The sequence below is a fragment of the Periophthalmus magnuspinnatus genome, chromosome 7 (assembly GCF_009829125.3).
Source record: "Periophthalmus magnuspinnatus isolate fPerMag1 chromosome 7, fPerMag1.2.pri, whole genome shotgun sequence".
Classification (NCBI taxonomy): Eukaryota; Metazoa; Chordata; class Actinopteri; order Gobiiformes; family Gobiidae; genus Periophthalmus; species Periophthalmus magnuspinnatus.
In genome coordinates this window covers 20,307,410-20,334,564 of record NC_047132.1, presented here as the reverse complement: position 1 = coordinate 20,334,564, position 27,155 = coordinate 20,307,410, and the positions used below count along the sequence as shown (strand labels likewise).

The 27,155-nt window shown below is 38.1% G+C and overlaps 1 protein-coding gene across 2 annotated transcripts in view; it reads left to right on the top strand.

Moving 5' to 3' along the window:
• chchd6a (coiled-coil-helix-coiled-coil-helix domain containing 6a) overlaps window positions 1–27,155 on the top strand; it is a 67,612-nt gene that overhangs the window by 39,050 nt on the left and 1,407 nt on the right. For both annotated transcript variants that reach the window (XM_033970197.2, XM_033970198.2), the window contains one exon: window positions 4,330–4,465. In XM_033970197.2, coding sequence (XP_033826088.1) covers window positions 4,330–4,465 — 136 coding nt within the window. The remainder of the gene's footprint in view (window positions 1–4,329; window positions 4,466–27,155) is intronic.

Genomic DNA, 27,155 nt, shown 5'->3' with positions numbered 1-27,155 from the left:
CACGTGTGTTTAGCACTGGGGAACAAAGTTGGCGCTGTCAGAAGTTTATTATGCCTGAAATCGACAAAAGAAAGGTGAAGAAGTGACGGAGCAGATTTCATATTTGGAGTACTTTCCTGCAGCAGATTGGACATGGAGGGTCTTATTTTGTGGAAATAATTTCTTGACTGGATTATATTCTCTGGACCTTTACGGAACAAATGAGACCAACTTTGTGTGAATATGTTGATGTTTGACAGAACCAGAGTGCTCAAAGGTAAGTGAAGTCCAGATTCACACTTTGTGACTTTTCTGTAAAAACATCTTTCCTGTCAGCACTGTGGTGATTGCAGGTGAAAATGGTTTGCATATCCAGAAAGACGAGCGCCGCAGCTTTCATTTGATGTGTAGATTGTTTGTGTGGGTGACGCAGAAGTGTATGTACATTGCTGTAAAGTTGTAAAGTAGGCCCGGGCCGTCGGAACATTAACAAGTTAATAATTATCACGATAATATCGTTAATCGTGACTATTTTGGCCACGATAATCGTGAGTCTAAAATTTTATATCGTCCCATCCCTATAAAGCAGGGTGATGTGTTGGCATCGGGATGTGTTGGTTAAAAATCATGCTGCAGCATGTGAATGACATTGGAATTCTTGCAGGAAAACCACAAGCATTAGGTTTAATCACTCTGGATCTAATCATCCATGCAAGTATCAGACCTTAAAATCCAACTTTAAACCCAAACCTAACTAACTTTTTTCCAGTTTTCTTGTCGTAGAATGAAATTAACTACCTACTGAAGTAGTTTTAAATTGAACACCTTTTAAAAGTTGGCAGGCAAAACCTTCACATGTACTTCATGTACTTTCATTGGCTGATTCATTCACTGATATCCATTCAGAGTTTGCCAATTAATCAACCAGAATCAGAAACCTGATGTACTTGTCCAAAATTGTGTGGCAATACAGACAGACGTGACTGGCCTATGGTTTATACTCATTTTATGCATTTATGACTCTATACCTACCAGTTATGAAGTAGAACACCTTTTTACGGTTCTTGCGCCATTTTGTGTAACTTGTTTGATTTAACAAAGTTTGCTTTAAAGTTAGCTAGTGGAATGGTTATACAAAAGATAAAGTTTTTAATATGGGCAAAATATACTTCTTGCCAAATAACTTTCGAGGCTAAACATAAGTGCTTTGAAAACTAGTTAAACCATTTTCTGAAGTTGTTTCTGCCTTTCTTTACAGATACAAGCACAAACATGTCCACTGCAGCCCAACATAAATTTCCCCCAAATTGTACAATGCGCAATGGTGTGTATCGGACTCACTCACTCTCTGGATTCCCACTTTTTTATTTATTTCCCCTAAGCGGCTCAGTTAATATTGTTGATTTAAGACCTCACCTTCAATTTACTGTAGCACGTGGATGAAGCTTTAGCCTTCGCCACTGCTCAACCAATTTTCTGCTTCAAACGCCTTTAATAAACCAATGCAGCGCTATCGGAATGCCACCATTTCCCTGATGAAGGCCATTTATTCCAAATTAAAGCTGAATTTCTTATCTCTCACGGCCTCAAACGCAGCACAGATAAAGACAGCCAGCTTTGGTGTCCTCCTCTTTATGTGGTGTTGAGAGAGCAGGATTAGCCAGGCGAGCTTGGACCATTTGGATCTGATAGGCAGCCATTAGTTGAAAGAACATCACTGGATACATCCCTTTATTTTCTCATCTTTTATCTGAATGCCTGCTTTATTCTTTGTTCATTTGTCTTTAAACCACCATCATTCCAGCACAGATAAACTGCCCCGTGATACTGATGTGTGTGGGTAATTGAAATGATGGAGTTAGTCCTCCATTGAATCAAAGTGAAAGGCCAAATCCTGCCACAAATGGTTCTGGCATCTGTGAAGAGTCTCCTATTAGAGGTGTGTCTGGTGTGTTTTAATACAGAGCAGAATTAATCAAGGGAATCAATAGAGAGCAGAAAACACCGTTTGACAGTTGCTGCAATTTTACAAAGCTATTTGTGAACATGAATTAAAATAATACAATATTAACAAATGCTTCTGTTTTTGTAAAGATGGCAAATGGTTGCTGGCATGTGTAATTGCATTCTGGAAGGAAGGATAATTATCTAATTAAAATGAACTTGTTTTCATTTTGTCAATGAAACAACCCTTTGTTCAATATTATTATAAAAAGTTGAGGTTTGAGTAAAGTTAAGAGAATGAGTTTACTTTTTTCAGGAGGGCAAATTAACCATAACGGTAAAGTTGGGTTATCAATTCCCATTTTGCAAACTACTGTTGTATTCTGAAATGTGTTTTGATTGATTTTGATAAACGTTTAAATGCCAAAGCTATTGAGGGGGGAGGAATCATGATTTTGTTACCTTGATTTTGTTGCCAAAAAGGGGGCTTAAATTTGACTTTAAAAAAAACCTTTGTGTCTGACTATTGGACTTTAATAATAAACTTTATACTTACACCATTATACTTTCAAGATTGACAATTGGAAGCTTGGAATTTAGTAGTTCAGGATTGACACAAGAGCTTGCATTGAGTTGCGTTTGCGTGCGACCACAGTCCCTTACCTGTGTGGGCGCACTTACCTCCATCTCTGTCAATCAGCATCTATTACAGTAATGGCTCCGGACCTGTCATAGTTAACAATCACACAGACAGAAACCAATTAGAGGTCTAACCACATTTAAATCAAGCCTGCTAATTCCATCCCTCCCTCCACACGTTTCTGCTGGTCTGATCACTACGAGCCCACCCACTCAATTAAAAGGCATTTAGCGTTAATTGCAATGAAGTGTTCTATTCTGTGTGGGCTGTTTAACAGGTTGCAGTGGGCGTAATGTTAATTGTTTTTTCATCTTTGTCTTGCCTCATTTAATCAAGCCTTTCTTTAAAAACAGATTTTCTCTTTATTGTCTACATTTGTTTTGTTGGGCGCTGAACAAAAGATGCTGTCTGAAGTCTTCTGCTGTAACAATAGTAAAGTTTGAATTGGAAAAAAAATTACAGCAGATAGATAAATTAAACAAAAACAGCTTATTGTCTATTTTTTTTCCCAATTTGTAGACCTGCAGTAGATTTTGTGTTGAATTACTTTGTCAATATAGGTAACAATAAGTAGACGTTCTTGCAGTTTCTTCTTGGTAGTCTCCTTAAAAAGGGGGTATTATGCAAAATCAATTTTCTTTTAGCTTTCTTCCGTGTTATAACATTGTTCCCTCATCAAAAACATGTCTGAAGAGTTTTAGATGTCCATGCATATTTCAGTATTTTAGCAATCTCTCCCGGGCCCTCTTCAAACCCTCCTTACGGTTAGCTGTATGATTCTCTGCAAGTTTTTTGCTGATTATAGTATTTTAAAAACAATAGAAGGTAACATGATCCTTTAAATATATTTGGGCAGAAGTAAAACAATTTAAAACCCTTAAAATTTGCAGGTAGGAGAAACATTAATTCAACCAAGACTGTATTTTTGTATATCTTTTCACTTTCCTAACAGTTGGACTTCTTTGGCCCACACACGCAAAAATGATATAATGTTTAATTTAAATGGATCGTAATAGTTCCTTGAGTGTTTGAAAGATGCTTTTGTTGTCTAAATTGTGAGCTTGTATTACAGCCTGTGAGCCCAGCAATTAAAGACGACCTCTTAAACAAGCCCCATTCATGTACTGCTCCAGCTGCGGCATTCAAAACATATCTCCATGTATGAAAATCATCCTGTTTCCCTTAAGCTGTTGTTCATTAGGTGCGCTGTATCTCCCAGTGGTGTTTTTAATTACTGTTCAAGTGAAACCTGTTTTAAGTGCAAAATATTTAAGTTTTTTTGTGCACAGGACAAACACGCAAAATAATTTCTATTCTCTTTTACTTCCCACTTCCCATCGTGTATGAACTAGCAAGTGTAATGACCAGAGTATATAGCTTTGCCTGGAATGTTCCCTAGTGTAGAGTTAATCATATCTGCAATTATTTTATCATGGGTTTTATTGCTCAAAAATTCAATAAAAAAACTGTGAGCAGGGTTGTTTCTCCACAGATTGGACTTGTAACTTGGCCCAGAAGCGCGGTCTGCTTGGTCCATAAAGCTCTTTACTGCTATAATGTAAGACATGCAGGTTTTATCAGTCAGAACAGTAAACGGTATCAAATGAGGGGGAAGAGTGGGGGCTTGTGTCCGCCTTTGCTATCTATTAATTGTAAAAAAGTGAAAAATGTATTCTTTACTTATGCTTTAGATGTTTTCAATCTTATGTACTGGCTGATGGAAGCTTTCTGAAAAATCTGTTAATTTGTCTCTTTCATCTTTTCAGACCTCGCAACACAGAACCCGTTTGTACCGACCTTCAAGCCCAGATCCTCTCTTGCTACCGGGACAACAAAGACCAGACGCTCCGGTGCTCAGACTTGGCCAAAGAGTACATGAAGTGTATCCAAGCTGCCAAAAAGGTACAAACTATAGCCTGCTAAATGTATTCAGAAACACAATGGGTATTTTTTATATTCTATCCCAAATGCTTTTAAGTTGAAATGCTGTGAATGCTAATTATAAGAGTGACATTCTAAAGTAATGTCATATGAAAGCTCAAAGAGTCAATGATTTATGGACGTTTGTGGCTAACAATGCATTCGGAGTGCTGGTGTTTGAAGTTTCCTGCCGAGAGAGATAGATGTTTTTATTTCCAGCGCTGCTCCATGTCTGATGTAAAAGAAAGAAATAGATTTTTTTCCTCCCCTCCACGCTGTCAGAATTGTTCTCAGGGAGTTACGAACAAAGCCACAAATCAGATTGATAGGATTCGGAGCGCTGTCACTTTAACTTTTACATAAGAAAACATCTTGTCATTAGAAGTAATTTTCCGAGTCTGATGTAAAAGTCTGAAATCCGACTTCTCTCCAAGACTGGTGCAGGGAGACTTGTTTTGCTACACCAGTGGAAATGACACTTTTGTTTTTGCACGGCGCTGTAGCATGCCTGTCACATCTGGTATCGTCTTGTCATCTAGAGGTTGCAGAGTTCACATGGCAAAATTGTTTAAAATTACTTAAAAGTAACAAGTTGTTATGGGAAATTGTTGATGAATAATTTATTCTACACTAGACTGCTTTAGAGTAGTTTATTTTTTGTTTCTAACTTTTTCGGAAGTTGGTTGTAAAAATGTCATTATATGGGGTAGTTAGACCTGGATAAACTGGAAATTTGGAAAGACCATAACAACGAGCTTGAGGAAGGTAAGTGGGAGACTTGTTTTTTTGTGGAATTATACACATTATTTAAAGGTCCTATATTACACAAAAAATATTTTTATGAGTTTTCAGCCATGTTATAATGTTGTTACCTCCTCAAAAACATACCTGGAGCACAAAATGCTCTGTTCCACTTTGTGATGTCATGTAGTGGTAGTTTTTAAAGTTAAAAGGTACCTTTTACCTTTGTTCAGTAGAAATTGGCAATTCGAGGCCTGAAAGCATCCAAAAGATTCTAGTTAAGGTGTATAGAGTTTTAAAACACAGTGGAGTGCTTCCTCTATTACCACATGACATCACAAGGAGGAACAGAGTGTTTTCAGTTGGAGAGAGGAACTCAGCATAAATATGCAGGATTTGGATGTTAAACATGTGAATGAAACAAAACACAAATCCAGGTATCAATAATTCAGTAAACGATATTAATGTTATTTTGATATTATCAATTTCACAAGATAGGACTATAGTTTCTTATATAGTTTCTATGAATATCACATTTTTATGGCGCATACACAGGGTTACACACCAGACCAAATGACAGCAGATCTATTCTAGTTGTTGAACCCCAAATTGTCTACAACCACTTCTTTACCTACAGCTATCTCACAAAGTTAATTAACAAAATTAGGGAAAATGTGAAACTGTATGTGAGCAACAGCGGCCTTTAATGGCCTTTAATATATTTTCGCAGTATGCACAAATCATGTCTGTCCATCGGAATGTAAAGTCTAAACTTTCCACTCAAACTTCGCTCTGTTGCATTATTTAAAAGTTAGCTGAGCATCTATCGAGGAAGTTCAAAAATCCAGTCAAACTCCAAAAGACAGGGACACTGTAGTGGAGGTTTGTACAGTGGAGGTATTTGCACCCGCGCTGCGTTTCCTGTGCTTCATAACAGTCTGCTCACATCTACACATTGCTAAGGGGCACTGCGGCATCCCGCGGCATACAGTAACGCAACCATGTGATAATCAGCTCGCGGCGACTTGATTCCTTCCCCCTAATGTGGCTGATGGTACGTGTGTGTATTTTTAATGACATATGCGTCTTTGTAACTCTGTATATCTTGTTCTTATAAACGCAGAATGCCCTACGTGCGTGCGTCTAGCCCTTTCCTAGCATTAGCTGGTGTGAGATAACGAGCAGTGAAAGCGAGACTCTTTGAACCCTGCCTTTAAAACAGCCAGGCACATCACACACAATTTGTGTTGGGCCGCAGCGGTGCATGCGTAGTCCGCCGTAACCTCCACATCAAGGTCTTCTGCTCCTGATTAGCCCTGAGGCAGCTCTCTGACTTTCACCCCTATCAATTTTAAAGTTTACAAAGTTTTGGCCCCCGTTTTGTGTCTTTAAAAGCTGTCAGTGTTAGTTTGGTTACTGCTGACAACTTGTTTTTTCTCTTCCCACTGGAGCCTCTGTGTTATAGACCGGCAAAATGGGCAGACTACTTTTGAAGAAGAAATATCTGTATATATTTCTTAATTCTTTTGTGTCTTTTAAGCCAGAGATGTTGATTGCATAGACCTCTCATGTCATGGCTTGCTTTTATCTCTTTATCTCTCATTTCCCATATTAGATATACCGGACATATTGGATCAAAACTTGATGACTAAGTATCATGATACAAACAGGTCATTTATACCTCTGGGAATCTTATCTGAAGAAAGAGAACAAAAAGGTGATATTCTTTAGTGAATAATCCCCTGTGCTGTAGAAATAATTCAGTTAATCTTATAGTGGTAAAGAGAGACTTGTTTATGACACTCAGCCATAGACTGTATAAAGAAGTGGACTAATTGATTGTGACGTTCAGCTTCAGTCAAATGAAGCTCATCGAGGCTAGCATTTAGGAGCTGAGATATTTGGAATTTCGACCTCAACTATCATAACAACCAAAGAGCCAATCCGGAGCAAGGCTGTTGAAGGTAACGCCCCTTCCTGCCTGCACCACTGGTTTAGCATGGAGTGGGCACTTGGAAACGCTGTCAACTAAACTTGTTGCTAACGCTAGTGGAAGCCTGATTTGTTCATGTTCATATCTTGATCTATGGACATAATATCAAAATAAAAATATCAGCAGTTACAGAGGGAGGGATGACAGTTTTTCAATGTAAAGCAAATTGGAGCCAGAGTTGATGGAGCCGGAAGCGCGCCCATGCTCACTCCCTATTTGGAATGTGGTGGCTAGCAGGTTAGCTATGTCTATTTATGTATATACAGTCTATGCCCTCAACACATTGTGGTAGTATTGTCCCTTCCAGCCTGGGCATGCTTCCATAGGGAGTATACTCATTAAATAGTGATTGATAGATAATTGTTTATATTACCAATAATGTCAGATTATAAGATTGTGATCATTAATTGGGTGAGATTAAAAAGATCATTTATTTCAGAACAGTGAGTACTTCATCTGTACAAGTTGCTGTATTTTTATTTTTAAGTGACTGATGTATTTCATGTTCCTAGTTGTGCTGTTGGCCTTTACTAATTCAAGTTTTAGTGCTTAAACATTAAATTCTTCTTGGTGTTAGTATTTCCTTTCATTCTCCTTGGTTGTCTTGCCCTCATGTGTCACCACAAACTTTAGCTCATAAACAACTTTCTTTTCTTTTAATCCCAGTAACCACCAAACAAACTCTCCCTCCTCCTTTCCTTTTCTTCTTTACCTTGTGTAAATTTCATCCGACCACTGCGGGTGAAGGTGCGTTATGTGTTAAGTTAATCAAAGCCGAGAACAGAGCAGATCAGGGGAAGGCCTCCGAGGACACAAAGCGACTAGTGTTGTTTGTCAGATCCTTTTGAATGAGTGAAAGACGAGTTAATTGGAAGAGAATTGGGCTGCACATTTCGTCGGGTCCTAGACAGAAGCCAGTACGGAAGCGGTTTTGATCAGTAACTCAGCGGGTTAGTGGACAAAACCATCATATCACCACAGCAACGGTTCTTTACATGTCGCTGTATCTTTGACGGCAAATGAGGCAGCTCCCCACAGTGTCCCGTCATTATTTTGTGGACGCTTTAGCCTGACCACTGTCCAGGCTCCTGGGATCCGCAGTCATTTAGCAGTCCGTAGTACACACACACACAAGTGGTGTGGCCCACAGGGGATTCTCAAGTGATTTAGCGCCAATCTCCCAGAGCCTGTCTACGATGCGTATCAATGTCAGAAGCTTGGAGAGAAGTGGGGAAGATGGACAGATAGAGAATGAGAAAATACAAACCCCCAAAGAATGTAGTAGTTTACAAATGCTCCAGAACCTATATTTTAGACAGGAATTGAAACACTAATTTGACCATTTCAATAAAAGAATAGCTCTTTGTTTATTTTGTAGCTGTCACAAAATGGAATGAAACAAAAAGATAACAAAGACACATGTTCAATTGAAATAGAGGCAATAAAGGTCTATCTATCTATCTGTCTGTCTGTCTAAATGGTAGGACAGGGAATGTTACAATTACTAGGCCTGTCACAATAATTACTATATCGACTTATCGTTCAATACATGACAGATGGTACAATTCTTTTGGGGGGTCAACATTTATCGTGGGAACTTTTTCTTTGCAGTACATAAAAATAACTCAAATTTTACCTTTAGTGTAATGAGGTTTGAGGTGTAGAAAGTTTAATTATGAACTTCTGTGACTTAAAGAGACACTACTAAAGTGTTGCAGCTCATATTTTTTGTAATATTGTACATTTATAATACTTTTTGATGCATAATTATGCTTTCTGATTTGGTTTCAATGTTATCATTTATCATCTATTTTTACTTCAACAAAATATCGCTTTCGTGACAGGCCTAGCAACTACTTAATCATATTCAGATGATTGGGCATAAATGAGGCACTTTAGAATTACAGTTTACTCAGTTACTACTAAGAACTAGTGCATATCTTAGGGATAATACAGGTCACCCACTAGAACCACTCCTGCCCCCTTGCTGTAGCAGAAGTAGTACAATGAAATCATAAATGATCGACAAACATAGTCTGATCTGGTTGTACAAATTAATGTTTTTGTATTTAATCAGCATTTGGTTCATTAGTTAAAAAAAAGTTATTCTAGTTAGCCAGCATGGTATTTTTTGCAACATTACTATTCTCTTGAAACAGATGAGATTATTCTGATTTAAGATTTTGAATTGAAATATTTTGTGACAAGACTTGATATCAAATCAAGCAACCACTGTACTGTACCGCACACTTATTAATTTAACCATAGTACAGTTTAGTCTCATTCCATTTTTAGACTTGAAATTGAATATTATTTTCATTTAGTTGGAAAGTGTAGGATGGGATGAAAAAGCACAGAAATGTTCCTATATTCTGACAGTGTGCCGGAGTTTACAAGCATATAGAATCTGACTTTCCAGATATAAAAGATGAAGAGAGTGGCAGCTTGTCCAATCGTTAATGTCTTTGGGGCGTCAGCGAGGTCAGATTTAGGCTGTACAAAACCTCAGAAAGTCTAACTGCAGAATCCTCTCCTTCACCAGCACTGACTATCGACACATAGGCTTCTATAGTGTCCTGCTGAGTACTGAGGCTTTGGGGAGTTCACGTAAAGTGGAGCTGCCTGTCAGTCCGCTCAGAGAAAAGCAAAGCACAATCACAGCATCTCAAAACAAAACTGGAGAAGGTTTATAACGACATTCTTAGACATTGTATTTAAAGCAAAAGAAAAATTCTAATTTGTCAGCTGGACAAAAGTTTTAGAGTGAAGATGTTTCGCTGATCATCTAAGCCGCTTCTTCAGTTCTGGTCAGATTGCTGGTGGACACTGCCTTATATCTATCTGAAGTGAGGAGCTAACTACACTGAAACAAACCCACCTATTTGTTTGTTTCTGTTTGTTCGCTAGGTCTGTTGAACAACACTAAGTGTGAACAGTTCCTGAGTCATTTTTGCATAATCGTTCATGCCTATTAATGGGTGCTAATTCAGTTGAAAAAATAGAATTATTCTTTTGCTATGGATCATACCTGGACGACTAAGGGATTACACAGGCATCTAGACATTCAACTGTTTTTATACGTTACTGTCACATATAGAGATGTACTCTCTATATGTGACAGTAACTTAGGATTGCACGAGTCTATAAAATTAACCTAACATCTAATCGATATTTTCTTCATTACAATCAGATTTAAGTAGTTGGGCAGTTGGGTGAAAAAAACACTTTACTCAAACTACTGTGATTACAACTGCTATTGTAGACAAATTATTACCTTTTCATCCAAAGATACTGAGCCAATTAGACCCCACGACTCAACTGCAGGTGTCTTTTTAGTCTCCAGCAGTTAATAGAAATTATTGATTCCAGGTTGATTCATATTAATTTACTTAAATTCAATCTCAATCATGGCCCTAATGTTGAAATGTCCCAAAGGTATTGGCCGTGTATTGAGTGATAAAGGCCATGACTATATGGAAGTACCACTATCTGTCAGGCGTTGAATGCTCCCATATTTGAACAAACTGTCTACGGTGTTTTGGCATTCCATAAAATTGTGCCGCTTGCAGGCAGGCTGATGTATTTTTCTCATCCACAAAAGACACATCTCTGGGCTGTGAGGACCTGTGAATAGGTATATGCTTTTTTTTGCAGTTCGACCTCTGCAACTCCGGGTTTGCTGTCCACAGTGCTGGCAGCCATCACTACTTACAGTCCATGTAGGAGGACTTGCTGATGAGATGTCAGCCATGAGACATTTCTTCCAAATTTATCCAACCTTCTACCATTGACTGTCCCATTCCAACAGGCCGCCCTTAACACCTCAGCACAGTCTTGCTTTCAACTGTCCTTAGCTCATAATTGAAGTGCGACTGGGTGGTTCTGCGTGGGCCCAAAGGTGGGTTGAATGTGTTAAATAGTGACACTTGTGGCAGCTGGCCTGGCAGCTCTGTTGTTCTAAGCACCACTTAATACATTTTCACTTTGAGGTTAAGATGGATCATGCCGAGTGGCAGTATTAGCATTTGAATGATTACATATCACATTTTAATGTGTTGGTTTTAACCTTTTTAAGTTCATGGTATCCGCTGTGCCACTTCCAAAAGGATTTGAACCAAATTTATGTGGGCAACTACTAGATACCAAAGGTGGATAGAACTCCGTTACATTTATTTTTGTAACTTTTTAAAGAAATAGTACTTTTCAGAGTACTTTTCTAGCAGCATACTTTTACTTTTACATGAGTAAAAAAATTTTATTGAAGTAACAATACTCTTACTTGTTTACACTTCCCACTGTGAGTAAGGCTACCAGTTACAAAAGATTTATGTTAAGAGTAATAAATAATTTGAACGGTTGTGTTTCTTGCACTGCTCCTCCAGATATAATGTAGTTTCTAATTTTTTGTGTCTATCCTTTCAAAATACCAGATTTTGTGTTTGGGTTATTTTATATTTTATCCTTCAAATTACGATCTAATTACCTTTCAAATTATAAATCTGTTTTGTTGCGTCCTGAGTTACTCTTTCCGTTATTCTTACTTGAGTAGTTTTTCCAAATACATTTTTACTTCTGTGTTATTATTTGGACCACTTCTTCATACTTCTACTTGAGCAATATTATTTTTAAGTAATCTCTTGCTTGTGTAAATGTTTTGGCTACTCTGCCCACCTCTGCTAGATACTCAACAATAGCACTTTTCCATACTTTCCATTTCTGTTACTTGTATCAGATATTCAAACAATTCTTACGTAAACAACCCAGTATTCCCCATTTTAGCATTTCAAACATGTAAAAGTTTATTTGAGAGCCTTGTGTTTTACTTGTTTATATTTCTATTGTTTTGGTGGAGCGACTGTTGCGAGGTTAAAGTAATGTACTCCAGTGAGAAGCATTCTATAGCATTTTTAGGAACCCTGTTGTGATTCAAAACATTGTGTCGCTTTCTGTAGCATTCGAAGACCTGTTTAGTGTGCTGGTCCGAATCCCTGTGGACAGAACACTATGATAAGTCGTAGAAGAAAATAGTTTCATCAAGTCCAGATAAGTTCAAAGCAAACCCCTATTGACAACACAGATATACTGATAAGAAGTCTGTATCTGTGATCATCTGAATGCACACAAACATTCACAAAGGCGGAGAGTCCCAGTGGTACAAAATCTCATATTGATTCCTTTTTTTCTTTTAGCTCACTTTTAGTGCTGATTGAACAGGACTCGTGTCGGCGCAGAGATCAGAGCCGTGCTGCTATTCTGCCGCTGGATAACAACATAGACAAACAGACTAGTGAGTAATACAAATGGAAGGTCAGGATAAACAAAGTACCTCCTTAAATAACATATGCTGCTGATGTAAACACTCAGGTAGAACGGGAAGATAAGGAATTGCAGTTTTGTAGTGCGAGAGGACTAGTATTTGTTCTTGGTGATGAAAAAATAAACCTCTTAACACAGCGTACCTGAGCCTGATTTTCAAAAGGAGGAAGTAGTGGTCTAATGGTCCTATATGCAGTCAAGTGCCTCAGTGGTTAGACCATTTGTCCATTAACCTGAACGTCCGCAGTAGGGATGGGACGATATAAAATTTTAGACTCACGATTATTGTGGCCAAAATAATCGCGATAAACAATATTATCACGATAATTATGAACCTGTTAACCTGTTCCAACGGCCCGGGCCTACTTTACAGCAATGTACATACACTTCTGCGTCACCCACACAAACAATCTACACATCAAATGAAAGCTACGGCTCTTGTCTTTCTGGATATGCAAACCATTTTCACCTGCAATCATTACAGTGCTGACAGGAAAGACGTTTTTACAGAAAAGTCACAAAGTGAATCTGGACTTCACTTATCTGGACTTCACTTATCTCTGGTTTTGTCAAACATCAACATATTCACACAAAGTTGGTCTCATTTGTTCCGTAAAGGTCCAGAGAATATAATCCAGTCAAGAAATTATGTCCACAAAATAAGATCCTCCATGTCCAATCTGCTGCAGGAAAGTACTCCAAATATGAAATCTGCTCCGTCACTTCTTTGCATTTCTTTTGTTGATTTCAGGCATAAGAAACTTCTGACAGCGTCAACTTTGTTTGGTGCTAAACACGTGTTAGCTTGTGATTGACACCAGTGTTGGCCAATAAGATGGGGGTTGTGGGTTACTGAGGCCGCAGACAGCGAATCAGTGCTACAGATGACTGAATGTTCATGCCCCACTGTTCCCCTTGTAGAATCAACCAATTACATTACACACATTTAGTGACATTTTCCCCTTACAGCCAACGAGCAGCGGAACACAATGTATGACAGGCCATGGTTTTCCGTAAACAGACGTACCCGGAAGAAAATGTGTACTCCTCATTGCCATGTTGTCGAAAGGGACCAGTCCTTGTCGCGCCGGAAGTGACGCAAGTGCCTGTGGACAGACACTTAGAACGATGCAATTAAGGCACTTTGGCAAATTGGGAAACGGCCGAAGCCGAGTGGATGCAGAAATCTGTGCATAATGGCACATTTACGCACTGTTGTGTTGCGTTTTAAACATGACGAAACCGACAAAACAAATGGAGTACATGATCGAGGACACTGTGGATGTTTGTACAAGTTATACGAGAGGCATCTTGGACCTGGAGCGGTTCATGGCAAAGAGTAAAGATCCCAAAATGGACTCAGGAGTAAAGGACCTTATTTTTTGATTGATTGGATGCTGTTCTCGATCGGTAAGCATGGTTTATTCTGCTATTGACATAATTGTAGGTGAAATATATCGTGTGTAATCGATAGTGTTGCTTCCGTGCACATAGTGCGCATTCGGACCATGCGCTCTGGCACATTTGTATTCAACTGTATGAATTAGACTTGATTTGTCTGTTGTTTAAAAGGTGTTGTTTTATTCTCCAGTTTGCATTATTGTAGGTAAAAATATAAGATGTACACACATTAGCATCTCATCTGTGCGCACGGGTGAGGCACACACTGGCACGTTCCTGTGGAGAGTTACGGATCAGACTTTGTTTATTGTTGATATCTGGCAGATTATAGTTCAGACAGAGATAAGCACAGAAGCTACAAGTGTCATTGCTATGTCAGAGTGGGCAAACACCACAAACTAATATCTAAACATCGTATTGGAACTGGAAACATGAGGCAGTGTGGTGCCGTAAAGACGATTATAATCGTGCGCGATTATCATGATTATTAAAAAATGCCATGAACAATTGATTGCAGACCTTTTTTATCACGATTAACGATATTATCGTATATCATCCCATCCCTAGTCCGCAGCTGCAAGTGTTAAAGTAAGTTGTAATTAGAGATGTGAAGATTATTCAGTTATTCAATCGATAATTGTGATTTCTTTTCAGGTCGCAATGTTATCTTAAGTAGGACTGTCGCAATAACACATTTTGAAGTGTGATAGATTGCTGAAATATAGACGATAAACAGTAATATTGAAACCAAAACATAAACCAGAATTATCCCACAAAAAAGTATTCTTAATGTACAATACTGTTAAAAAATACAAATTGCAATAAATAAATTACAAAATGCAACACTTATGTAGTTAGTTTGTGTCTATAATGAGTGATATAAGTTAGTAATTCAACCTTCTACAGGTCAAATCTCACATAGTGCAGAAAAATAACCAAACTTTTCCCACTTGTAAAAGGAAGAAGTACCCACAATAAATATTGACCCCCAAAAACCATCGTTTCATCTGTCATGTATTGAACAGTAAGTTGATATAGTATGTATCTTGACAGGCCATCTTAAGAGCTAAAATAATAAATGTGACCAGTTTAGAAGCAAAATTAAGTCATTTCCATACAGTCTATACTCTAAGAAATAAAAGTGTTTTTTTTTTATCTGACTGTTTATGGGACCTAAACTGTGAACTTCATAAACCAGATCACATACTGTAACATATTATATAATGGTAATAATCATGAATAATTGTAAAACTGTGATTTTTTTTCCTCCAATAATAACACAAACATATCATTACTTTTTTTAATGATAATAAGTAATTTAAACTACATTTCTTGAAAACATTTTTCACATAACTTAGCTGGAGGATTCTGTTGAACATTGCGCCTAATATGAAGTTTGGGAAAAGGCAGATGAAGCTGCTGTCAAATGGGAGCAGACAGCAGGTGTGCATGGACAGGATCTGGGTTAAATGGTCGTTCTGGAGAAAGAATCCACGATGGGCAAAGGCTGAAGAGATGCAGGGAGGAGGAGGAAACATGGCAGCCCCCTGGCAGTCATCACTAATGAAGAAGAATGAGGGGCTATAGCTGCTTGCTGGACCTCTACTGACCATACATACTGCGCTTTTACACTTTTTCACAGTTTTCCTGCAACTTTTGACATGAAAACGTGTAAAGTATATAGTTTTTCTCTAAACTCTTGGCCTAATTAGGGAAGTGACTGTTTTTATTTAAACCCCAAACTTTACCCTTGAGTTCCACACCAAATTAGCAACTCTAATTGGGGCTAAAGTCATGCCGTGTTGCTGTAGTCACTTTCAAATTTTTAAAATACCGGTAGTATTTTTTTCAAATTTGACGTGGCAAAGATCAGATCCTTTGACTCCATGACTGCGCAAAAGTTTTACTGCGACTTCCTACCCACTCCTGCTTTAAATCCTCCAATCTGAGTAAAACATTTTTAGAAGTAAATTCCTCTTTTGTTGTCTTTTGATGTGGCAGATAAAAAGTGAGGTTCATTTGAGCCATGTTAAGTTATTTCTCTCCACCATGGTTTGTTCCCGGCTCACAGCTAAAGGTCTGTTTGTGCCTCATTAGTTCTGACTGCCTACGGACAACGAAAAAAAAAACTGTCTGAAAAACATATAACAAAGGAGAAAATTCAGACCTGTTCATTGTTGTAGCATCTTGAAGAAAAACAGTGGTGTACCAGAGAAGAGACGGGCTAATGACCAGAAGACACCTGACTGAAGTTAAAATTATTCAATTCACGCTGTTAAATATTGACTTTGTTTGCACAGCTGCAACTTCATTTTGTTTACATATAAACATCCCTACAGGTAGAATGAAATGAAATTAAAACTAATGAAAGTGAAAAATAGTCTATTTTACATTTACATTTGTTGTAAACATACAAGGGACCCAGTAAAACCAGACCAAACCAGCTTTCCAGACCTTCACAGCAGAAATACACCTAATAAAATATTAGACAGTAGCGTTACCAATTTAGTTAATACATGCATCTATGCCTTGGGCGGGGTTGGTCTAGAGTTCCCAATACTATTAACTGCTTTGCCAGCTTAATTGAGCCTCTATAAAGTATATGAAAATGATAGTAGCCCATTCTTAAGTCCAGCCAAAGAGTAGTTGAACTTCCCATGTCTAGTCTGTTAAAATAGTAAATTGTTCCTTTGCCAAAGTAAAGCATTCGTTTATTGTACAGTGAACACTGTACACTGTTTGAGTGCCTTCTATAGCATTTTGACATTTGTACATAATTACTGCACCTCAGGAAAGGGTAAGTAGCTTTCTGAAACAGCTGTCTGGGTCAGTGCTGACTAGTGTCACAATACTAAGTGGCACTAGCCAATACAATACAAATAGTTCAATTTTTTTTTTGTAAAAAAAAAAAACATTATTTTTTTTAGACACTGGAATGCCAATTTCAACATTAAATGATAGAACTATCTTCTATATTACCATGTGGCCTCGTATATGTGTAACCCCTCAGTCGTCCAAGTAGGTTCCATAGTGGTCCATGGGAGTACCTAGTCTACGTGGTCTTATACTTGTTCTGATACAGCTCAAGATCATTCTAAAGCTATTCAGGAAAGGTTAATTTCTGTCCTGTGAATGTGAGTTTTTACAATTGATACTTGTTCAAATGACTATTTAGTTTCAGTACTAGTTTTAGTATCAATTAGTATCTGATTTTTAACAGTCCTAGTGCTGACAAAATAATTTTTTTATAATTTGTTCTTAGTTGATTGTTTTTCATTTGAATGGTTACCCGTCACCATTTGTTTTGAGCTTGATTGTTATTTTGTTGTTTTTTTTTGCCAGATGCATTTGTACAAGCAGTGACTCGAGACGGTGAATTTACGGTTTATGAATGGGAAGTTGAGCAACTGTAAGCTCTTTTTGATTGTCGCGGTAATGTGAGCATTTGTTTTCATTATATTGGGAGGTTAGGCTGCCACTGTTTTACAAATCCACACAAGACAATGCAGAGATACAAATAAAACATGTCAGCTGTGCTGTTTGAGGCTTGATGAAGTGGATGAATTAAAATGAAATGGAGCACATATTTGGAAGCCGCACAATAGACGTGTATGGAGTGTGTGCAAAGAAGTTTACGCTTTTGTTTTAGTTTCTTATAAGAAAAGCATCAACTTCTTATTCATTGATTTTTATCTTTAATGCGGTCTATTATCATTGCAAGTAGGAGGAGTATTAAGGAGCGTGGGTGGGAGTACTGCAGACAGTGGCTCAGTTGGTAGAGCGGTTGTCCATTGATCTAGATAAATGCCATTGGTAAACGTCACTGGTAGAGTGGCCAGATGCACTGACCCACAGGTTGGCGGTGCAATTCCTGCTCCCATAGATGAATGCTGTTGTTGTGTCCTCAACTCAGTAGAGACCATCTCCAAACTGATCTGTATCTGACAAATGGACTGTTTATATAAACTCGTCGGCATAGCAACCAAAGTGTCACATACAAAAGCAGTTACATTAACAGCAACACATTAACAGTTACAAAAACGGCAAAAGACGTCAACCCTGAAGCTACCACAAGATATCAGAGCATTACAATAGTACGCTTTTATCTGTTATAATAAAATATATCTAGGCCTGTCACGATAACAAATTTTGAAGCACGATTTTTTGCTACGGAGAAATATTGCAATAAACGATATTGAAACTAGTTTATGTCACTAATTAAGATTTAAATAATGTAAGAGATTTTTCTTTCATTAAAAGACATGGGCTGCACCAAATAAATAGCAGAATTCACCAATAATTTGCCATAGAAGGGACAAATTCACCCCTCCATAGCTCAAATCGTATAGTATTATAACAAAAATACCCTAAATCTCCCCATATTTTCGTAGTCGTAGTTTTATTTATAAGTCTAAAAATAATAAAAGTACATAAATGTTTAGTGGAGAAATCTGATCCTTTTAGAAGAATATTTGCTCTTGTTTTATACTTGCATTGCTTTTGTCACACACATTTGAATCTATTCACTTTCCTGAATGACAATTGTTTCATTCTTTGAGTATCAATTTACTACCTACTAATGTGTAAGCAACCCATGTGATCTTGTTGACCTTGTAGATGTTTCTCAGTCGCCGAACCAACAGGCAGTATGTGTAGCGCTCTCCATTTTGTTTATTTTCTTTTCATCTATCTTTAATGAACCATCTTCATATGTCAGACGTGAGTTCTTCTTTAAACCAACACCTTTCATCTCGACCCGCTGTTCACTGCCTCCCATTCTCTTTGTCTCGCTATACTTTTTCTATCTCTCTCCACAGCTGACATATTGATTCCATTTTCATACACGCAGCAGTTGTTCTCTCCGTCATAAACCATCAAAGCTACCTCTTTTCAAGCCGCTATTGATCAACACACAACCGATCACAACCAATCACCAGCTCCCCTGCTCCTTTGTTGCATTGTGAGCTTGACAGACTTTATTTTTTTAATCAGCTGTTGCTGCTGAAATTACAGGCCTGATACATTCAGGTTTTTAGTGGTTGAATTAGACTTGTCTTATTCATTTTTTCTGGGCAGGCACTTAAGTGTTTTGATAAATAGCACAGACTGAAGTCGATTGAAAACTCTAGCTACAAGCTTTAGAAATGTGAGCCACTTTCATTTGCACTCATTATGTGTCTGTGTGAATGCGGGAGCCAACTTTGACAAGTGCAGTTAGGAGTTGACATGTAATGGAGAAGTATGTGGGTTTCACTTGATTTAATTTACTGTTTTCACTTGTATCTTAGATCTGAAACTTAGTGCATGAAGTCTGCATAGAGACTATATGCAATACATAGCCTAAAGAAAATCTCCCCCAGCACTTACGTTTGAAGAAACTGTGATGCAAGAGTTTCATCTTCTTTGTTATCTAACAGCAACTTAAAGAACACATATTATGCAAAGTTCACTTCCTCATTAAAAACATACCTGAAGTACCTGGAGCTTCAGTCCTGGTTTCTGTCCATTGCCTCTGAGCCGTCACCAAACACTCCTGGGACATTTCAGGATTGTGTTAAGACCATAAATCATTGTCAGTCTTGTTTAAAGCATTTCTTGCGATTTTTTTCTGATCTACTTTCTAATATTGTTTCCTCATCACAAACATACCTAGAGTTGTGTTTGTTTCATTCGCACATGTTTAAGACACAAACCCTGTATATTTAGGCTGAGTTCTTCCCTCAAACAGAACACTCTGTTTCACCTTGTCATGTTATATTTTATATATTTTTTATGTATCTTTATTTATACAGGGGAACCCAGTGAGAGCAATTGGGTTCTTTTTCATGGGTGCCCCTGTTTAAAATACAATGCAAGCAGATAAAAACAAACAAGTATATAAGTCCATATAAAACATTAAAAACAGGAGCAGGTGTGTGTATAAAAGTTTGTTACCAGATTATTAAATTGTGATTGTGTCACCAACATATCCAGTTTTGCTTGTCCTTGGAGTGTATTCCCTTTCTGTGAAGCAAAACAGCTTAAAGCCTCTTTCCCATCTCAGTTTTGGTGTGGCTAGTTCTTAGCCTTATGCAGTCATGTGATCTGGTATTAAATGTTCTGGTATCAATGATTAACAAGCAGGTGAGGTATTCTGGCAGTTTTTGAAGTAGTCCCTTTTTAGATACATTTCATACAGTGAATTTCTATAACAGGCAGTAATGGCCAACCAACGTTTTTGTAGAGAATACAGTCATGGGTTTCAAACCCATCACCTGTAATAAAGTGAAGGGCAGAGTGAAAGAGTGGATCCAGCGTTTTCAAAGTAGAGGCTGAAGTCTGAATGTACCACATCCCCATAATCCAATACAGAGAGGAAGGTTGCTTGCACTATTTGTTTTCTGTAATTTATTGGAATACAATATTTGTTTCTGTAATAAAAATGATAATTTAGATTTTAAACTATTACATAATTCTGAGATATGTTTTTTAAAGGATAAATTTTCATCAAGCCAAAATCCAAGATATTTATAAGTGTCGACTCTTTCAGTGGATGTACCATTTAGTGTATAAAGATTTGTAGCTTCTCTGTTACTTGTTTTTGTTTTGTTTTATTAGAAAAAAAATCATATACTTTGTTTTATTTGCATTCAAAGACAGTTTAAGATTTATAAAGGAATTTTGGATTTCATTAAAATGCAGTTGCATTGCAGTTTTAAAAGTGCCTGATCAGCAGAGGGAGCACTTGAATACAAAACCTCATCATCTGCATATAAATGTATGTGGCTTTCTTTTAAATTGTAACCAAAAGAATTAATAAAAATAATAAAAAGTAGGGGGCCCGAAATTGAGCCTTCTGGCACTCTTGATTATACAGGACATGCTCCACTGTGTTTTTAAACTCCATACGCCATCACTAGAATCATTTGGATCATTCTAGCTTTTGTCATTCTACAAAAGCTAAAAGGTATGTTAACTTGAAAACTACCGCTTCATGACATCACAAGGTGGAACAGAGCATTTTGAGCTTTGAAGATGTGAACAGGCTAATAATAAAGGGTTACTCAAAGATGTGTGAATGAAACAAAACACTACTCCAGGTATGTTTTTGAGGAAATAACAACATTCTAACATGACTTAAAGCTCACATGAATACATTTTGCGTAATATAGGACCTTTAATAGTTTCAGTTATAGTAATTCCCTCTGCTACCAGTAGATGGCAAGCTGCACCAGATCTGATTATACTGAGCACTGGGGCTGTGAAATGATGTCTGAATTTTTAAGTAGGCATTATTTTAAGGTCTAAATCATGAAATTCCAACGCAGAGTTACTCAAGACCATGTTTAAAGCCCATTAACAATATAGCTCTTACATAATATTTTTTCTTTATATATTTATCTACCTAAAATTGTTTACAGTTTACAGCACTCCAGTTTGCTGTGAATATTCTGTTCCTCTGCCCAGTGACTACAGTGCCAAAAGCACCTGCTCCACTTTGAGGCACTTTGTGAACCACAGAAAACTTTCTGTCCGCTCTCCGGTGATTGCAGAGACCTAACCTTTGCATCGTCCCTGCCCCTCTCTTTCTGGCCCCATCATTCTCTTCCTTTTGTCACTCTATATTGCTCGATCGAAAGCCCAGGTTGGCCACAGTTGACGTTTTTCATGTGCCTAGCGGTCTCCAGCTGCAACCTCCCCTCCAAGCTTTCAAACGTTGATGCTTCAGGGTGTGGGGTGCTGGAGGCGAGGCTGCTCCAGATTGGCTCCACTGGGAAGCTTTTTAGGCAGTTTTTGTGGCCCTCACTTGCTGTACTCTGACCTACCAGAGCACCAGGAGGCCTGCCCCCCAGACTCTTTCTACACTCCTCACAGGGGTCTGGATAATTATTCAACACAAACCTTGCATTGTACCCACTTGAAAGCCATCCATTCTGCAATAAGCACACTTAGTTGTTGTTATTTTTTCCCGGGGGGCATTTCAATTTGATGCCAATATTCTGGTCAGCATTTCTATCGGCAGTGACACGCGCTCGGTGAGAGGTTTTGTGCGAGTCGGACCCCCTGGTGGGATAAGAGGGGGCGACAGCAGGGTGTTGAGGTGGGTCTTTCACCAGCTTTTGTTGTGCCCAAGCAGCCGCAACATTATCGGAACGCTCTACTTTGTCCCTCTGCTTCTTTTGTGTCCCGTTGTCAATCCATCTCCCTCTCCTCCTCCTTTCTCTTTTTACGTGGAGGGCTGCCGCTGCTTTGTGATTGCTCGCCAATTCACACCCTGCAACTCCCGAGCAGATCGATCTCTTTCTTCTTCTCTGGCCTTTTGTAAATAAATAAATAGTATTGTGTTATTGCGTGTTCCCAGGGAGCCGTGTTGACAAGTTCACTTTTACGTGAAACTTTGGAATAGTTTTTTTTTTTTTTTTTCTTGTAGTTGTACTACAGTTATTTACAGTTTTTAGTCTGGCAAAAGGAAAAAAAAAACACTTATGGATTTAGTTGTAATAAAAAAAGGCTTTACAAACATAATCAAAACTTTTCTTGGAAAGGCAGTTTATGATACGAGAATAGTTGAATGGTTGACATAGCAACTATGTTTCATACATGGCCACAAAACTGAACTTTTTCAGCAAACCGGGTACTAATTGCCAACCATTATTTTTTATTACAGTAAATATTCCAATAATGAGCTCTTTACTATACTCTCCATGGCAATTTGCTAATTAACTGAATATTGCCAACGCTAATTGTGTTAATAAAAGTCACACTGAACTTTTCATTTCAGTTAATAAAAAATAAATTAAATAAAATAACGGCTATGGAAATAATGTTTGTTCTTTTGTTGGAGGCCGATTAATGACCTGCTTACACAACCCTGTTTTGCTTGACATAAAGCTGTAGCCCATTAGGCAAAATTTCACACCTCATTTGAAATGGAAAACTCTGTCTAGACCGACACAGATCTGACACTTACAAATCACCAGTAGAAGAAGAGAATTCAAACAAGGCATCTTATATAGTTTGCAGAATAGTAGGCCTGTCACGATATATTGATATATTGATTGAATAAATATAGAAGATAAATGATAATAAGGCCACTGGCATAATAACCCTAAAGAAGTATTAGCCCCAAAAAAGTATTCTAAATTTACTACATTGTTAAAAAATCATGAGCTCCAATCTAACAATAGCAGAATGAAACACTTTATTTCTTAGTTTGTATCTATAATGAGTCATTCATAGAAGTGATTTTTAGTTTTTACTGCTTAAATCTTAATATATTGGAAAAAAATACCAGTACTGCAAAGAAAATGCATACACGATAAATACTGACCCCAAAATATTGACCCAGCTTCCATATATTAAAGTCGATATAGTAATTATCATGACAGGCTTAGTTCTTTTTAAAAAAAATTTGGAAGAAAATGTGTAAGACAAATGATAAGGGGGACTAATATGAATGTAAGCATTTGGTGCAGTGCTTTAAGTAGTTGGGTGAAAGCAAAAGTACACAGCAAGGTCAAGATTGATGGATTTTACTTCTGGCATTCTAGACACAAAGCCGTTATTAAAAGTATTGTAAGTGACAGTGGCATTTAGATGTGGCCAGTTAACTTTTGATGTGATTAGTTCACAACTAAATGTCATATTTCCTTTATTTATATTTTGACCCCATCTCTGTCTAATGTAGATGTTTCTTTTTCGCTAAACTCTGGCTTCCTTTTCCCTTTCATTTCTTCTTGTTTATAAATGATGTCTGATTATATTTAGAATTTTGAATCAACACATCAGTTTTGATATCTCCTCCAGCATTATATCAAACTTCTTTAATATTTATGTATTAATTCTTACACTTTCCTAGCCATGTTTCAAATGTATTTAGCGAATTGGTGCCCAAAATGATCCAGACAGCTGATTTGGCAGGCCGACCTAAAATGGAGCTTGTTAAAAGAGCCAATCTCATCTGTACGTGTTCCCCTGCACTTTCTCCCCATCTCCATCCCTTCATCCCTCAGTGCTGGAGTGGTCAGGCCTATCAACCACAGCGGCTCAGTCTATCACCTGGGAGCCCCAATTGCCTGTCAGTCATCAGATAAAATGGATTTCCAATTGAGTCAAGGCTCCCAAGCTGCGGCAGGCCGAATGGAGAACAGGCAGAGCGGCGCTGCTCCTCTCCGCTCTCAGTACTTGGTGTTTGTTATTTGTTTTTCTCCTACTGTGTCACCCTCCGCCCCTCCCCTCTGCCGGGCTGATGTGATCCGTATGAAGTGAAAATAGGCTGCTTGTAAAAGCCCACATACCAATGTGCCATCGTGGAGTCAGTGTCAGCTCAGCCAGTGACTGCTTTAATACAGGGTGGACCTCCAATTAGAACAACAGGCGGTCCAGCTATTAGTGTGGGAGCTGCTGAGTCGAAAACACTCATTTTAATCATGAGTAAATACAGTTTGTGGCATTTTGCAAAATATTCACGGTTTTAGTTTAGTAATTAGAAAAAGTTAAAATTTGGAAAATATTTCTGCATCTTAGAATCACCAACTCTCTTTGACAGTTATTCTGTGTGTTTCTTCTAGGCCACCTTTTTAAAAATCTGCTCTTGTTTACAGAAATATGCAGTTTGTGTAATGGCGTCTTTTGAATATGAAAGTCCAAAGTAGACTGTGCATATTGTAGACTGTAGTAGCTGTGGTGACTTTTAAGGGCAGGCAAGCAGATATGGGGTGGAGATCAATATTTTAGCAATTTAATAACGCCACTTTTTATACAAACCCAAACATTGCAAATTAGTATATTTATTTTGACTGATATGTTAAATGCATATATACTGAGCCATTTTGGAGTCAGATTATAGAAGTCTAGACTTTCATAGTTTATTCATAAATGTACATACAGTGGTCCCTTGTTTATCGCGGGGGTTATGTTCTAAAAATAGCCCGCAATAGGGAAAATCCGCAAAGTAGTCAGCTTTATTTTTTACAATTATTATATATGTTTTAAGACTGTAAAACCCCTCCCCACACACTTTATACACTTTTCTCACACAGGCATTAACATTTTCTCACATTTCTCTCTTGTTAAAACTCTCAAAGTTCAAACCTTTGAATTTATTTCCCTCTTCCTCGATGATTGCTTTAAATTTGTTGTTCACGTGCCTCTGCTCCACCTTATACACAGCTCTGCGTTAGAACAGAGCACTCACTCTCACCTCTCACAGATGCAAGTCAAACCCACGTCTTTCCAGAAGAAACGTCCTGTATTTTGCTGAAGCGAAGATGGTCCTGAACAGACAAACACAAAGCTACAATCAATGACTTATGACTAAAGCAAGTTATTTCAGTCACTTGGTTGAAAATCGGTGCTGCTGCTGTCGTCTCCTGCTGCACATGCGCACTTACTAGAAATCCCCTCAGATGTCCAATTCCTCCATCGGTTTATCATAGCTTTATTCAGCACTGTTTGAGCCTGCCGTGGCCCTCAGTACCCATGCACAAGCCTCAACAGCCGACTCTTATTTGGGTATAATTCATAACTATTTAATTATACTTTTGACACGCGATGATTTTGGTTTTTATTGCTTGCCTTGATTGCTCTGACCGCACGCCACTTCCCTTTGTTAAATCCAGGTCAAAACACACCTGTGAAGTAATCAGGCCATTTATCAACATGCTGATGTCTCTCTCACTCCCGACGGCTGAGCAAATGTCCAGGTGTTCAAAGCCAGTAGAACTCTAGGTTGCAGACTAAACTTTTTCAGACAATATTGCGTTGCAGTTTTTCCTGTGGCTTCTTTTGTGTCTTTTCTGAAAATAATGTGGCGTTGTTGGGGAAATCTCTAACTGCCTTCACTTCGCCTCTGCTGCCTGGTCAGTAACAAATATTTAAATTTAAAATTCATCTACACATGTCCAGTAGATAGTCTTTATTGCATCATGCCAGAGGTAATGGTGGCTCTGAACAAACATTTGAGAAGAGAGGTGTTGTGTGGATGAGGAAATCAGAGGCGGAGATGAGTGGATGGGCTGAAGGGGGTGGGGTGTATTGATCAGCCACTCTCACAGTCTCTCTGCGGTTTTAATAGTTGAGATTTCACAGCCAGGGCATCGTCCTCAGGGCTCACAGCTCATTATGTGTCCTATACACGAGAAAAACATCACCTTATCTCTCTATCTGGAAAACTGGAACTGTAACCCTCCAGAAACAGGATCAGTGAGAAGGCTTGATACTAATGGCCACCAGTGAAATGGAGATGAAATCAACACCATGAGAGACACATTTTTATCCTCTACAAGACTACAGGACGTTTGAAATAATGGTAAGAATTTGTGTGTAGTTGTGTGCAAGGCAACACTATCACTAAAATAAAAGCATACTCCAAAACTTAGTATTCACTGTTTAAAAAAGAATTTCTTTTCTGCAAGTTAATCACACTATGTACCCTGAAGTTGTGTTAGCATATTTTACTGAAGAAACATCAAATAGTAAACACTGAAGATGGAGGATCTCTTTTAGTGTTCACTCTTAAGTACTTTTTAAAATACTGCGATGAAACTCAGACACCTGGACTTAACACCTGGCAGGTGAGATGAGATGAGATTGAGATGTCGATAAACACTACGGTTATTTCAAAGTGGGCTCGGGCTGGTTACAATTAAAGCTACTCACAATGGAACAGATGGCACATGCTTTAAATAGCAGAAGGGATTTATTCTTTTACAGTTGATTCAGAGTCTTCCAGTGTACGACTTTCTCTTCACATTAATTCATATCAGTTTACCTTATAGAGCAATCAGATTTTACATGCGTCTTGTTCGTCTCGTTAGATAATGTTAATGCTGCCCCTTGGCTATCGTCAAAATGCACTGTAGCTCGCAGTCATTCAGTTCAATATCATTTCAAATAAAGAGGATCGCAACAGTCATTGGCGTGGAAGGTCAATCTGTCTGCATTGATTTCTGCAGCGTTCCCTTTCATTACAGTATAGTTCAATAAACCCCTGGATCAATGTCAAGTCACCTACTGTAGTACATTGATTAGCGTCTTAGATCAGAGCATGAAACCATATTAATCGAGACGGGTTATTTCAGAATTAAGCGGTTGCTGCAGCGGCGAAGTTGGTAGAGCATTTGTCCACTGATCCAAAAGGTTGGTGGTTTGAACCCCTCTTCGGATTCTTTGACACACAGATTGGCGATGCGATTCTAACTTCCATAGATGAATACTGTCATTGTGTCCTTAGGTAAGACA